The sequence below is a fragment of the Lynx canadensis genome, chromosome D1 (assembly GCF_007474595.2).
Source record: "Lynx canadensis isolate LIC74 chromosome D1, mLynCan4.pri.v2, whole genome shotgun sequence".
Classification (NCBI taxonomy): domain Eukaryota; kingdom Metazoa; phylum Chordata; class Mammalia; order Carnivora; family Felidae; genus Lynx; species Lynx canadensis.
The window spans coordinates 68,060,862-68,075,584 of record NC_044312.2 but is presented as its reverse complement, the minus strand read 5'-3'; the positions used below and the strand labels follow the sequence as shown (position 1 = coordinate 68,075,584).

Here is a 14,723-nt window from a genome sequence, read left to right as displayed (position 1 = left end):
CCCAAGGAGGTCTAGACCCCAGTAGGAAATGTTATACTCCAGTATAGCCCAAGTCTGCTCCTAAGAGGAGCATTCTGGGCTGACAGACAGCCCTTGGTCTGGCCCATCACCAGATGTGTCCAGATGCCCCGGACCCTGGTCCTAACCTGGGCACCTCCTTGAAGCCTCCTTGCCCATGTCAAAGATGGTCCTCCTTTGCTGAGGACCGTGTAGGACTGTTTTCTTACTGGAAAGATAAAGGAGTTGGGTCTAGGACCAGTTAAGGGCAGGCCACTTGTCAGTGGACATGGAAACGCTTCACCTGGGGCCTAGACAGTAACTACATCTTTCAGAGCTGGGGACCTCAGGGCAGGGCCATTTATCTCCCCCATCTGAACTCGAGGTGTTGTCAGAAAAGCACCCTAGTGGGGCCATGGCGCTTTGTGGTTCCTTAGTAGCTAACCTTTATGGAGCTAACATTTATCATGTGCCAGGCACTGTGCTAAGCTCCTTACATGGAACATCTCATTGAGTATGCACACGTGTCCTATGAAAAGGTCACTGTTATGATCAATGACACTTTCTGGATGAGGAAACTAAGGTGCAGGTAAGCTAGTCTAACTGGTAAATGGTAGATCTGGAGTGTCCCCAGGATTCTGACACTACTTTTTTTTTTTTTAATTTGAGAGCGAGAGTGGGCATAAGTGGGGGAGACAGGTGGTGGGGGGGGAGAGAGACAGAGAAACAGAGAGAAAGACAGAGAGAGAGGGAGAGAGAGAGAGAGAGAGAGAGAGAGAGAGAGAATCTTAAATAGGTTCCACACTCAGCATGGAGCCCAATTTTTAGAGGCTCGATCCTACGATCCTGGGATCATGACCTGAGCTGAAATCAAGAGTCAGACATTCAACCAACTGAGCCACCCAGCAACCAGTACCCTTAACCAGTCTTTGGATGTCTGGTATAAGATGTAGAGCACACATTTTCTTGAGGGACAAGATAGTTGAGAATTTTCGACTTTTTAGGCCACATGGGCTCTGTTGCATGTACTCAACTCTGCCCTTGTAGCTCTAAAGCAGCCGTAGATAATATGTAAGCACATGGATGAGACTGTGTTCCAACAAAGCATTATTTACAGAATAGGTGGTGTGTCAGCTTTGGCCCTCAGACTGTAGTTTGTAATTCGTGATATAGAGGGAAGAAAGTGAGGTTTGGAGGGAGCCAGACCTTCTTCAATGCCCCTGACCAACTGGATGACCTTGGATTGGTCATTTCACCTTTTCATCTTTGGTTTCCTCATGTCGAACGAATAACTAACCCTACAGGCTACTGTTCAACAAACTTATTCTATCTTTTAAAAAGTTTTGGGGCGCCTGGGTGGCTCAGTCGGTTAAGCGGCTGACTTCGGCTCAGGTCATGATCTCACGGTCTGTGAGTTCAAGCCCCGTGTCAGGCTCTGTGCTGACAGCTCAGAGCCTGGAGCCTGTTTCAGATTCTGTGTCTCCCTCTCTCTGACCTTCCCCCATTCATGCTCTGTCTCTCTCTGTCTCAAAAATAAATAAACGTTAAAAAAAATATTTAAAAAGTTTCATTTATTTATATTTTGAGAGAGAGTGGTGGAAGGGCAGGGGGTGGGGCGGGGGGGTGGGGGTAGGCGGAGAGACTCCCAAGCAGACTCTGCACTGTCAGCTCAGAGCCCGATGCAGGGCTTGAACTCACAAACCATCAGATCATGACCCTAGCTGAAACCAAGAGTCAGATGCTTAACCGACTGAGCCAGTCAGGCACCTCAACTAACTTATTTTAAAATGGTATCTTGAGCCCCTCGAAAGAGCTGTGTGCCATGCTGGGGGCGCAGCAGGGAATAAGACAGATGTCAGCCTGCCCTCGTGGAGGGCACACCCATGAGCAAGACAGAGATCACCTTGGGTAAAGACATGGTAAAGACGGTGCTTGGCTCTGGGCAGGAATTCAACGAAGAGGACTTCTTGCTGCTGCCGTGCCCCCCCCCCACCGGCTTATCATTCGAGACCCACTGCTCTCCAGTTCGTTGTGGTTTATACCCATGCCGAGCAAAAAGACAGGGGCGTGTGGTGGAACCGAGGACTTTAATATGTTTATAATACATTTTTATGCAATGCAGGTCTAATTGTGAATCATAATTTTTTCATTAACTGATCTCATTTTACTTGGTAATATCCATTTAGGTATGTGAGAGCAGTAAAACTCCATTTCTTTTAAATATCATATGATTCAGTTGGCTCACTGGTTTAGGTTTTTACTACCCCAACATTCCACATGAACGAGTCTTACATCTTTTTAGGGATGGCGAGGACCTTGACGATCGATCATGTAGACCCTGTGCTTCCCTTCACTTATGCCTTGTAGGGGAGAGCAAGTGGGCCCTGAGTTCTGGCATGGAACTTGCAGTGGCCACCACAAGTACTAAAAACGCTTGCTCTGTCACAGAAATGCACACGCAGTTCACATTTTACTCCTTATTAGATCCTAATCTGCTTTGGGTACCTGAGTTTCCTTCCGTGTCTTGAAGGAAAATTGGCGTGCCACATTTGTCTTTGGAACGCATGCGTGTCCCGGCCCATTGCCACGTAGAAGGTGTATGGTGTAGCAGTTAGGACCACCGACTAGAGAGACAGACTTCTCAGGACTGACCCTCCACTACTTTGCCTCCTTGTGAGTGAATCAGGGCAAGTTTCTCATCCTCCCCAGGCCTCACTTTCATTACCTGTGAAGTCGAAACAATAATAGTTCCCACCACGCAGGGCGCGATGAGTTGATGTGGCAAAAACGTTCACAGCAGAGCCTGACTCATGGAAAGCACTCAGTGGGGACTAGCCATGATGGTTATCCCAGGAGATTCATGTACCTCTGGTTTGGGGTATGTCTGAGCTTTCCCCCCAAGAGGCGGTGATAGTAAGAACTGTGGTCTGCAGCTCTGAGCTCCTCAACCTCGAAGACTCTGCATTCTTAGACCTTCACCTGTGCCCAGCCTGTGCCTTTAAGTTATCCAACAGAGGTGTTTCATACACCTACTGGCTTCATACAGATGGCTGAGGGGGCATTGGCAAAAGTCCCAAGCCTGCCTGGATGGCTGACAGGTCATTAGTAAGTATCCCAGGCCTGCCTCTTCTGTCCCCAACCTATTTCTGCTTCCTTCTGGTCTCTGTCTCGTTTCCAGACTCCCAGCACCATCTCTCACTTATACCATGTTTATGAGCATGGAGGGCATTGTCCAGTGGGCTTGGCATCTCTGTCCAATTGCTCTGATATCTGACCTTGACTAAATGACCCTTAGAATAAATTCCCAAGTCTTGACCCACCAGCCTATGTCGTGGAAAGACCTACCTTTTGCCCCCATAAAAGAAAGATTTAAATGCCCTGCCAGGCTCCCCTTGCTATGTGTTACACTGGTTACCAATTATTGTGTACTTTTTCTGAGACATATGCTGGCCGAAGTGCTGTATATACTTTATTGTATGTAATCCTCTCAGATCCTGTGGGGACGGACACGGGTAGATATTAGTATGCCTGCATTACAAATGGGGCAGTCGAGGTACAGAGACATTGAGTGTTTGCTTGAGGCCATGTAGCCAGTGAATGGTGCAGCGGGAATTTCTTTGAATCCATATCGGTGTGAATCCAAAGCTTCTGCTCTTATAGGTAATAATGTCCTCTTCATTTTCTTAGAAAGTTCCAGGGAAACCATGGGCTCTCCTTATCCTAGTGTGGGGGCTGCCCCTACAAAGTCTACCAGGGGTCCAATGAGCAGTGCCAACAATGCATGGGTGACTGGAGATTTTTTGGGCTGTCCTCTGTGCCAGTGATTCCCTATTTGGTAGGCACAGGCTGGAAGCAGCAGGAGGCAGTCTGGCTGGAGGTCTTTGGAGCCACGTGAATGGTGCTTGGTGGGGCCAGGCAACTCATATCAGACCAGACAGCGGACAGGGAGGTGGGCTGGCAAGAGCTGGAAAGGGGAGCAGAACCTCAGCTGGAGGGCCTGGGTGTGGGGCCAGCCCAGGACCAGCAGGGAGTGGGGGTGCAATCTTGGGAAAGAGAAGTGGAAACCCACTTTGAGGGCTAAGGCTAGAATCTCTGGTGGGGAGGCCGACTGGAAAGGAGGGAGTTCTCACTTGAAGCCATGGGGCATCTGGATCACATCCCTCAGCTTCTCGGTAGACCCTGTAGGATGTATTTCTGTATCCCTTGTGCCTAGTGGTTGTTGGATGAATGAATGGATGAATGGGTGGATAAATGAGTTTGGGGAAGCATGACGATTGCAGTCTGTCCTCCCCACAGCTCCCAAATACGGGGATAAGATTGTTGTATGCAAGGTGATGGTGAGGAAGGGAAAGGGGTTGTCATGGCATTTGCAGGGGTGCACTCTGACCCACTGTCTCCTTGTCCCTTCTTTCTCCAGAGGCTCCCGCCAAGCCCGAGGAGGCAGAGGCTGAGCCCTTCACAGACTCCTCTCTGTTTGCACACTGGGGCCAGGAGCTCAGCCCTGAAGGCCGGCGCATGGCCCTGAAGCAGTTCCAGTACTACGGCTACAACGCCTACCTCAGTGACCGTCTGCCCCTCGACCGGCCTCTGCCTGACCTCAGACCCAGTGGGTGAGCAGAGTCAGTGGCTGGGCCCTTTTTGACCTGCCTGTGGGGAGACGGGGTCGCCACAGTGCTGGGGATAGAGTCAGGACAGGGCCTTGGGGCTCCTGGGTCCCTCTCCCGCAGGGTCTGTGCCCTCAGCCTCCATTGGCAACTCACTCTCCCCCTCCCTCAGCCTCAGTTTCTCCATCTGCTAAGCAGGGGAAGCTTCTTTCATGAGGCGTTGAGGATTAATAACCTAATTTACTCCCTATGGGCTTTAGAATCATCCAGTATTCTTGTTAATAAGTCATTTTAACCCAATTAGTTGCATTTTTATGAACAATTATTTTTTTCCTATAAATTAGTATTTTAAAGTCTATCCATCTTCCAGGGCTAACAAGTCATTATGCCCGACGCAGAAGTCTGTCTTGACTTCTCTCTTTGTCACAGAAGACATTCCTTTAAGGTTCAGTTAGAGTTTTTATTACTCCTAATTATTAAAAGTGTGGGCACGTACCACAGCTGAGAAAATCTCATTAACTTTTGTGAGCTCCCCCCCCCATGCCTTCTTTTCCCCTCTTTCTCCTTATTTTTAAAATTTTCTTAAAGTTGCAAACCACAGTGAGCTTGTATCTGGGGTTTTTAGGAAAAATCTTGCTGCTGGGTTTGGAGGCTATGTTTTTCTAGGGAGGAAAGTTCAGTTCAGTTCCACAGACATTTATTGAGCACCTACTGTGTACTGTAAATTGAGTATGGTTTTTCCCTGGCCCAAGGAGAACCTGATTGGGTTCTAGGGCTGAAAGAGCAGCTGAGGATCTACAAGGGGCTAGAAGAGTATATATTCACATAAAGGATCGTTACTGAGCACTTCTTATGTATCAGCATAGTCTAGGCCCAGGGATAGTGCAGTGAACAAAACAGACAGGAATCCTTGCCCTCACAGAGCTTGCATTTCTAGATGGGCAGGGACACATAATAAAATAGGGGCGCCTGGGTGGCTCTATGGGTTGAGCATCCAAGTCTTGATTTTGGCTCAGGTCATGATCTCATGGTTGTGGGATTGAGCCCCATCATGGATCCTACTTGAGAGTCTCTACCTCTGCCCCTCTCCCCTGTTTGTTCTCTCTCTCTCTCTCTCTCTCTCTCTCTCTCTCTCTCTCAAATAAAATAAAATAAAATAAAATAAAATAAATTTTTTTAAAGTAAAATATGTACCATGTTAGATGGTAGCAAATGTCATGAAGAAATAGAAAGTTGAAGACAGAGATAGGGATTTCCTGGAATAGAAGGAGGTGTTGAGTTTTTAGTGAGGTGGAGAGAAAGACTTCACTAACAAGGTGACATGTGAGCAAACATCCAGAAGAGATGAGGAAGCAAGCCATGTGGATACCTGGGCAAAAACTTTCTATGTAGAGCAAGTGCAAAGGTCCTGAGGTAGGAGAAGTGTGCTTGGCATGTTTGAAAAAGAAAAAAGAGGCCCATGTGGCTGGACCAGAGCAAGCATGAAGGCAGTAATTGGAGATGAGGGCAGATGGGCAACAGGAAGCAGATCAAGTAGGTTAGTGGTTCTCAAACTTGGCTACATATTCAACTCATAGGGAGCTTTAAAATAATCTTGATGGGGCACCTGGGTGGCTCAGTTGGTTAAGCATCTGACTTCGGCTCAGGTCATGATCTTGTAGTTTGTGAGTTTGAGCCCCGCGTCGGGCTCTGTGCTGACATCTCAGAGCCTGGAGCCTGCTTCGGATTCTGTGTCTCCCCCTCTCTCTGCCCCTCCCATGCTCATGCTCTGTCTCTCTCTCTGACTCTCGATAATAAATAAACGTTAAAATAAATAAATAAAATAAATAATCAATCTTGATGCCAGGGCCACACCCTAGACCAGTTAAAGAGTTTCCAGAAGTGACACTCTATCTGTATGGCTTAGAACTTTCATGTGATTCCAGTATACAGCCCAGGCTGAGAATTGCCAGGGAAGGGCTTTGCAGGCTGCTGCAAGGGGTGTACCTTTCACTCTGTGAGATGGGGATCCAAGGGCTTGAGCAGACTAGTAATATGCTCTGATTGTCATTTTTAAAGGCCCCTGTGGCTGCTGTGCTGAGAACAGACTGAAAGGGCCAGGGAGAAAGCAGGGAGTCCAGTTAGGAGGCTTCTGCATAGCCAGGTGAGACGCGATGGTGGCTTGGACCATGATGGCAGTGGGCAGGTGTTGGGATGGGGCTGGATTCTGGGAATATCCTGAAGGTGATTTTATCTCCGCGCCACAAGGTCTCAGCCCTCCGGGAGTGCTGCAGGCACCGTGCCTGGGGCTGCGGAGAAGTAGGTCTGATGTGGGCAGAACCTAGATGCTCTGGAAGAAGAGTCCTCAAGAGGAGTCGGGGCCCCAGGACTTCTGCAGGGGCCTTGGCCTTGATCTTGGCAGCACAGAAGCTACAGACTTTTTGCAGCCAGCTCTGATGCAAAACTCAGGCCTAGCTCAATGCACGTTTGTTCCACGTTAAAAAGGAAATCAGAAGGAAGCTAAGAAAGGGAAGGGTAGATCTTACAGACTGCAACATGACCATAACAATTAACAGTATTTACATAGGGCTCGACTTGTTGAGAATGCCCTTCCCTGTTGTGGATGGGAACCTGTTGTGGATGCCAACCTGAAGTGGATGGAGGTAGGGAAGGAACTGGCATATTCTTCCCATTCAGGGTTGAGGAAACTGAGGAACAGAAAGTGTAATGAGTGTTATGTCTGAGGTCACACAGTTGGATAAGTAGTTGAGCTGAAACTGTGTATCCAGATGCCAAATCCTGGTCTTTGATGGTAGCCCGCAGCTGTCTTGTTAAGAGCCAACCGATGCCGGAGCCCCTAACCCTTCATTGAGAGAGGTGCCCTGTTGCTGTTCCTTCCTATTTCCATGGGAGAGAAACAGAAAGTTGGGGGGGGGGGGGATGGACAGAGGCCACATGGCCATCCCTTGCAAGCATGCTCTGGAAGAGGCACGTTTTGGGGGCCAGTCCAGCCTGGATTTCCGGACTTTGCTGAGAAAGGATCTTTGAAGGACTCCAGGTGGGCAGAATTCTGAGCCATTGGAAAGGAGCAATAGTTCCAACAGAAAGACCTTCCCTCTGCACAAAGCTACAGTTTATGGAGTTTCCACACCTCCCCTGTTGGGCACGGTGACTCTTTATAGAGGAAAAATGGAATCCCTGATAAAAGGTAGCACTGAGCCTTCTGAGTGCGCCCCCAGCAGTCCTCTCTGCAGTGGCTTTAAGAATGCAGTTCCTCTTTATGCGTCTGCTTGGAGGGGCTCTATCAGAGCCCGTGCCAGACACACGCCAAAGACCCAAGAGCTGTTGGGGGACCACTCAAAACAAGGGTGTGCTTAGGTAAAAGTGCCCCTCTTTGTTAACTTCCCTAAAACCATTCCTGCCTTGTAACAAGGTCATCGCTTAGCTTATCCTGTTTAACTCCGTTTGGAAACATTTGTTTCACTGTCTTTACTATCATCCTATTTCAAATTACATTGGCAAACATTTATATAGCTTGAGCCATGTTTGCAGGGATGCGTCTGGCACTTTTATTTATGTTAACTGTTTGACTCCTCGCAGTAACCTTCTGGAGTAGGTACTTGTCCAGGAAGCACACGGTGTTCTTTGCTCTCCTGCTCACAATACTTCTGACACCAGATGTGTCAGGTTTTTCCACACCAGCTGATTCTGTGACACCAGCTGGAGGCCCTACAATTCCATCCCGTTCTGGCACTATCTACCTCCGGTAGTCAGTCCTACAGGTTATGGGCTCAGTCCCATGACGCTGCCCTCACTTCAGAGGCCAATCACAAGTGTCAGGTTATCACCTGTGCCTCTGAACGACTGGCTATAAAGTGAGGTTCCCATGACCCATCCTTGAATTCAGGAACTTGCCTGCAATTACACAGAACTCAGGGAAATACTTACATGTAGTGGTTGATTGTGAAGCATATAATACAGGATATGGATGAACTGTCTGATGAGGAGGTATATAGAGTGGGGCCTAGGAGGGTCCCTGGCACAGGAGCTTCTGTCCCTGTGGGCTTGGGGTGCGTCATCCTCCTGGAATGTGGATGTGTTCACCAACCTGGAAGCTCTCTGAAACCCATACTTTATGAGGCTTCATCATGCAGGCATGATCGATTATTAACTCATTTTCCAGCACATCTTCTCTCTTCAGAGGATTGTGTGGGGAGGTTAGACTGAAAGTTTCAAACTTCTAATTATGGTTTGGTCTTTCTGGTGACTCATTCGGGGCCCATCAAGAGTCACCTCATTAGATCAAAAGATGCTCCTATTGACAAACCGTAAGAGACTCTTAAATACAGGGAACAAACTGAGGGTTGATGGGGGGAGGGTGGGGATGAGGGGAAAATGGGTGATGGGCATTGAGGAGGGCACTTGTTGGGATGAGCACTGGGTGTTGTATGTAAGTGATGAACCACGGGAATGTACCCCAAAAACCAAGAGCACACTTTACAGATTGTATGTTAGCCAATTGACAATAAATTATATTTAAAAAAAAAAAAAAAGATGCTCTTATCACCCAGGAAACTCCAAGGGATTTAGGAGCTCTGTCAGATACTACTTTCAGTCAGGAAATGACAAAGTGTTTAGGATCTCCATGTCAGGAACTGGGCTCAAAGACCAAATATTAGCAGAAACCAGGGGTAGAGACCAATATATATATTTCTTATTATTTGACAGTATTATTATTAGTTTCCATTTTACCGAAGAGGAAATTTGAGGCATGAAGAGATAAAATCTGCTTGTGGTCACTAGTGGCAGGGCTGGGGACCGAACCCAGGGTTTGTGTTTGTAACTGCCACCAGACTTACTGCCTTGAGGTGTCAACCTGTGACATTCTCTTGGGAGTGAGGACTGCTTTAAAGTATGTGGCACTGGGCTGATCAGTTCGTCTGAGTCAGGAAAGTCTTCTCTAAGTGTTGGAAAATCTGTTTTGGTGAGCATACAATCTATCATCAAGGTGGAGAACGATGCCGTTGTTACAGGTAATGTTGGGATTGGAGGTAGGGTGGGTGGGGCAGCGGCAGCATCTGGAGAGGAAGCACCATGCTAGGGACAGTCTCCAGAAGAATCAGGCCAGGTGGGTGTTGCTTCATTCTCAGTGCCTTTGTCCCCTCCTCCTGTTTGCCCGTGGGGACTTCTGCCCCTGGAGGTGTGCTTGGATTTCACACTCTGCTCTTTGTCCTTCCTCTTGGGTTTGCTCTTCTAAGTCCTAACCCTGACGTTATGCTTGGCTTCATTCCTGGACCAGAAAGTGGGTGTTCCGAATCCTGCCCCACCCGCTCTTCCATCATCTCTGGCTGGTCCCTTATTTTGTCTCCTTTCTTGGTGCTGCAGGAGGTAATCTGACCCATTTTTCCATCTGGCTAAAAGGACCATACTATACTCAGTGCCTTATACACAGCAGAAGGAACAAAGTCCAGCCAGCGTGTTGCTAGGCTTCATTAATGTATTCATCCAACAAACGTTTATTGAGCTCCAAGTGTGTGCCAGGTACCCAGTAAAGCGTCAGACAGAAACTTCAAGGAGCTAACACTGTAGCGGGAATCCAGATGGAAGGTGGTAGGAGAGCAGGACAGGTGATCAGAAAGCTTGCTGACCATCTCCTGGCCTCCCTGAAGAGGAGTCATTCCTACACGTTTGTAGTAAGTCAGGGGCTGGACTTGATGGCCCACGGAAGCCCTGTTCTTCTGTGTAGCAGGGAGGCAGGACCCAGAGAAGCATCTGCAAGGAGCTTCCCTTTAGGATCTGTGACGGCCCTCCCCTGGAAAAGGAAGGACATGGGAACCGGAAGTGTGGCAGTTTTGTTAGTCTCATCTGGGCAGAGGAAGGACGATTTTCCTCTGGGCTCCAGGACAGTTGGCTTTGAGGGAAATCGAAATGCCATTCATTCTGTCTTCATTGTTGTAACAAGAGCAGAGTAGGCCCTTGGCCATCCAGGTAAGAAGACCCAGGAGAGACAGGGCCTTGGCATCCTCCTCTGGTGGTCCTCCTAGACCTCACCCCGTGAGGGTCCTTTGCTGGATCTGGGCAGGGCTATGCCTTCTTGCTTTCTGGGTTGGAGAGACACCCAGGCCTCAGGATTGAAGGGAAGAAAGGCTGCATCCCACCCAGGCTGGACTTTGCCCCATCCCTTACATCCCCAGGGGCAAGCTCCAAACGTTCCTCTGGCTTTCTCTGTATGCTCCTGCCCCACAGTGCTCACCCTCCTCCTCCTTGTCTGTAGGCTCCAAAATAACCTATGAGGGGCAAAAAGAGAGAAGGGAAAAAACAAGTCTTATTGGGGTGTGGACTACATAGGAATATGCATTTGTCAAAACTCATCAAGTTCACTTAAGATCTGTGAATTTTGCTGCATGTAGATGAAGTATCAATTTTTTGGAAAATGAGGGTATAAGAAAGAGATCAGGGAAATCTTTGCCTGAGGGTTGGAGGGGATGGAGGTGGCATCTTTGGGGAGCCACTGAGAAGATGGGTTGTGATTGTGGGGAAGGAGGATCATGGGGGCTGGAGCCACTCGCCAGCTCAGGGCAGGAAAGTAAGGGCGGGCCCCCACCCCAGTGACAGTGGGTCAAGCAGATGGCATATGGGAGCCCATAGTTCCAAAACAACAGGGGCACATCTCATCCTTTTATGCAGGCAGTGGTTGTTATTTCTGAACAGGAGCCAGGAAAGTGTAAGGGATGAGTACCTGATCTGGTGGGCATGTGGATGTGGGCAAGAGAGGGGGAGCTCTGGGTGTCAAGCTTCAAGGCTTGAAGTTGCCATGGCAACCCTATGGCCTACCTCCAAGGTAGTTCAAGGCAGAGCCTCTGGCAGGTACTGCTTCTGGCCTCTTGCTGGTTGATCGTCAGAGACTCCTGAGTCTGTCAGTGATGATGTCACCCTTCTCTCCAATGTCCCCCTAGGTCTTAGTCCCTCCCTCCCAGGAATAGTGTGGACTGACTTTTGGGTTGACTGGTGGGCTCAAGCTTGAGGCCAAGGCATGAGGGGATGATTAAAGGGAGTTAAGACTATTTTCTGCAACCCCAGGAGGGAACAACTGGGACAGATAGGTGCATGGGTGCATACACACACACACACACACACAGCCCTAGTCCTGACCTGGAGAGATCCTGTATGAACATCCAAGTAGAAAGGATCAGGATGGGATTATAACAGAGAGAGAATGCAGCATGGAGCCAGGGGGCTCAGTCCACCTAGGAGCAGTTAACAAGGTGGCTGTGGGTGTTGCTGCTGTCACTGGGGTGTGGCCACAGGTTTGCATGTATGGATCGGAGGGCTGTAGGGTTCTCATGGAGCAAACTCTAGATACACATCTGAGATCTCTGGACTTTGGGGGCCAGCAGGCCTGGCTTCATGGGTGTGTGAAGTAAACAGAATAATGGTCTCCCAAAGACACCCATGTCCTAATCCCTGGAACCGTTGACTATAGTATGGCACATGGCAATGGAGAATTAAGGTTGCAGATGGAATTAAGGTTGTTCTCAGCTGATTTTAAAATAAAGAGATTATCTTGGCTTATCTAGATGGGCCCAGTGTAATCACAGGGCGCTCAAAAGTGGAAGAGAGAGGCAGAAGAGTCAGAGCCAGGGGGATGGCAGCGTGACAAGGATTCCACCAGCTGTTGCTGCCCTTGAAGATGGAAAAGAGCCATAAGCCAAGGCATGCAGGCAGCCTTTAGATACTGGAAAAGGCAAGAAAACAGATTATCGCTGTGAGCCTCAAAAAAGGAACGCAGTCCTGTCAGCACTGTGATGTTAGCCCTGTGAGACCCACATCAGACTTCTGACCTCCAGAACTATAAGATAATAAATGCGTGTTGTTCTAAGCCACCACATCTGTAGTGCTTTCTTCCAGCAGCAATATTCGCATTTAGGAAACTCCTGTGTGTGCAGCTTCTGCGCAGGATCCCAAGAAGGCTGGAAAGGCTCTGTGCTTGGTTTAATGCTCTACCGTTACTGTGTTAAAATTCTGAATAACTTCTGAATACCACCAGCTTTTCTTTCTTCACTGGGCCCCCCATATTATGTAGCTGGTCCTGGGGGACAAGGGGGAGGGATCTAGGGGGAGCAGCTGGGATCATATTTGCTAGACCATGTGTGAGTTGCTACCCAGGGGCTGCTGATTTTCACCAAGAGCACCACTTGCCCCCTTCCTGGGTGCCAGGTGCTGTGCAAACTGCTTAACATGCATGTTCTAATTTAACTTGATCCTTACATCTCTAGGAGGTAATTACTATTATTTCTATTTTATTTAGGAGAATACGGAGTATTTGCAAAGGTAAGAAATGTATTGAAGTTCCCATGGGTGGTATGCGGCAGAACCAGTATTTTTACCTGGGTCTTGTGTCTTTAGGACACTGCCTCAGCACCCTGGCCCTCCTCTGCCCCAGTGAGTTTTTCTAGTTTGGGATCTTAGCTCTATGGAGGTGACCCAGAGATCCTCCGTGAGGGCTGCCTCAGGACAAGGAGGGAACACCCTTAGTAATGATTCTGCTAGCACCCTGGAGATGTTAAGCACACACAGTTGGGGGGAAAATACTCTTTTACTAACGTACTCGGCGAAAACAGTTCCAATTCTTCATGTTAGGCTCCTTATGGGCCAACAGTATCCTGTGGGCTATTCTTAAAGATAATATAATCTTGAGCTATATTAATAGAAATATACTGTCTTAAAAAGGGGAGGTGATAGTTTTGTCTGTTTTGCCACTCAGATCACAACTGCATAACTGGATTTTAAGGGATATAGAGAAAGAAGAGGATGTTCAGAGGAGAACAAGCCAAGAGAGGAAGTGGGTAACATGACAAACAGATGCAGTTTCTGCTTAGATTATAGAGTGCTGTTACGAGCTGGTTGACCTCCAGCAAGTTCTCCAGCCTCTCTATGCCTGAGTTTCCTATATGCAAGCTAGAGATAGTAATACAGAGGTTGAATGGAGAGCTCTCAGAACACTGCCTGACCCATAGTCGCTGCTATTTAATTTTTTGTTCCTTGTATCATCTGGGTCTTTGATCTGTAAAAGAGATGGCTTGGGGGACATGACCGTGACTTTAACTACCTGGAGTCCTGCCGTGTGGACAAGGAGCCACGTGGACCAGGCCATCAGCCCCAGCACTAGATGAGAGGAGGGCCAGGCAGATCACATAGAGGGATTTCACCCCAGCTCCAGAGTTCTGGGTATCAGAGGCCCAGGGCCAGCTTTGCTGGAGAGCAGAGATGCCCCATCTTCCTTTTCCTGACTTAAGGGGCTCACCTTCCCCTACCCCACGTTCTCCTTGCCATGGGCCTGACCTGTTTACCAACAGACTCACCACATGGAGACGCTCGGTCTTCTCCACCAGAGCCAGCCTGCTTGTTCTCTGGGCAGCTGTCCATGTAGCCCCCAGGAGTCTATTTTCCCTGGGTTTCCAGTAAGATGTTTTTAGGAACAAATGGTTTCCTGCTTCCTTTACAGGTGTTTACATTTCAAATGACTCTTTTCCCTCTTGTCCTACTTACAATCAACATTTGATATTAGCAGATCCTTTCTCAAAATTGTATAATCACCTGAAAAACATTTGTAGAAGTTCTCCCTCTGGACTAAAGCTGGACACTCTGATGATCACATCTCCTTGGTAGTTGACCTGTCCGTGGTTTCTGTGCCAAAATCTGCACCCTGACCAGATGGGTCTATTTCTCTTGCCTTGCAGACTGGTAAAGCTCTCAGTTCTCAGGTGTCTGCTGTCTCTTCCACAGCTGGGCCAGATGTGGTATCTTGCCAGGTCCCAGAAGCCTCTGGGTATCCCCACCCTGCCTGCCTCCATTTACCCCTTTGGCTTTTTGGAGGATGAGAGAAACTAGATAACAAACGGATGAAGTTTCTGCTTAGGTTATAGAGTGATGTTTGAAACTTGGGTTCCAAGGCCAGGTCTCTCATTTACAAACTGGTTGACCTCCAGCAAGTTACCAGCCTCTCTGTGCCTTCCTTGTAAAAGAACACGTTTGTGTTGTTTTAAGGCCCCAAGTTTACAATGATTTTTTACAGCAACTCTGTTAGTGTTAGGAAACTCATGCAGTCAGGGAGTGAATGTTTGACTCAGTGACTCCTATTCT

General features: G+C 48.3%; 1 protein-coding gene across 2 annotated transcripts in view; it reads left to right on the top strand.

Annotated features, from left to right (window-relative positions):
* Positions 1-14,723, top strand: part of GALNT18 (polypeptide N-acetylgalactosaminyltransferase 18) — a 353,532-nt gene that overhangs the window by 171,956 nt on the left and 166,853 nt on the right. For both annotated transcript variants that reach the window (XM_030332733.1, XM_030332732.1), the window contains exon 2: positions 4,415-4,607. In XM_030332733.1, the coding sequence (XP_030188593.1) occupies positions 4,415-4,607 (193 nt within the window). The remainder of the gene's footprint in view (positions 1-4,414; positions 4,608-14,723) is intronic.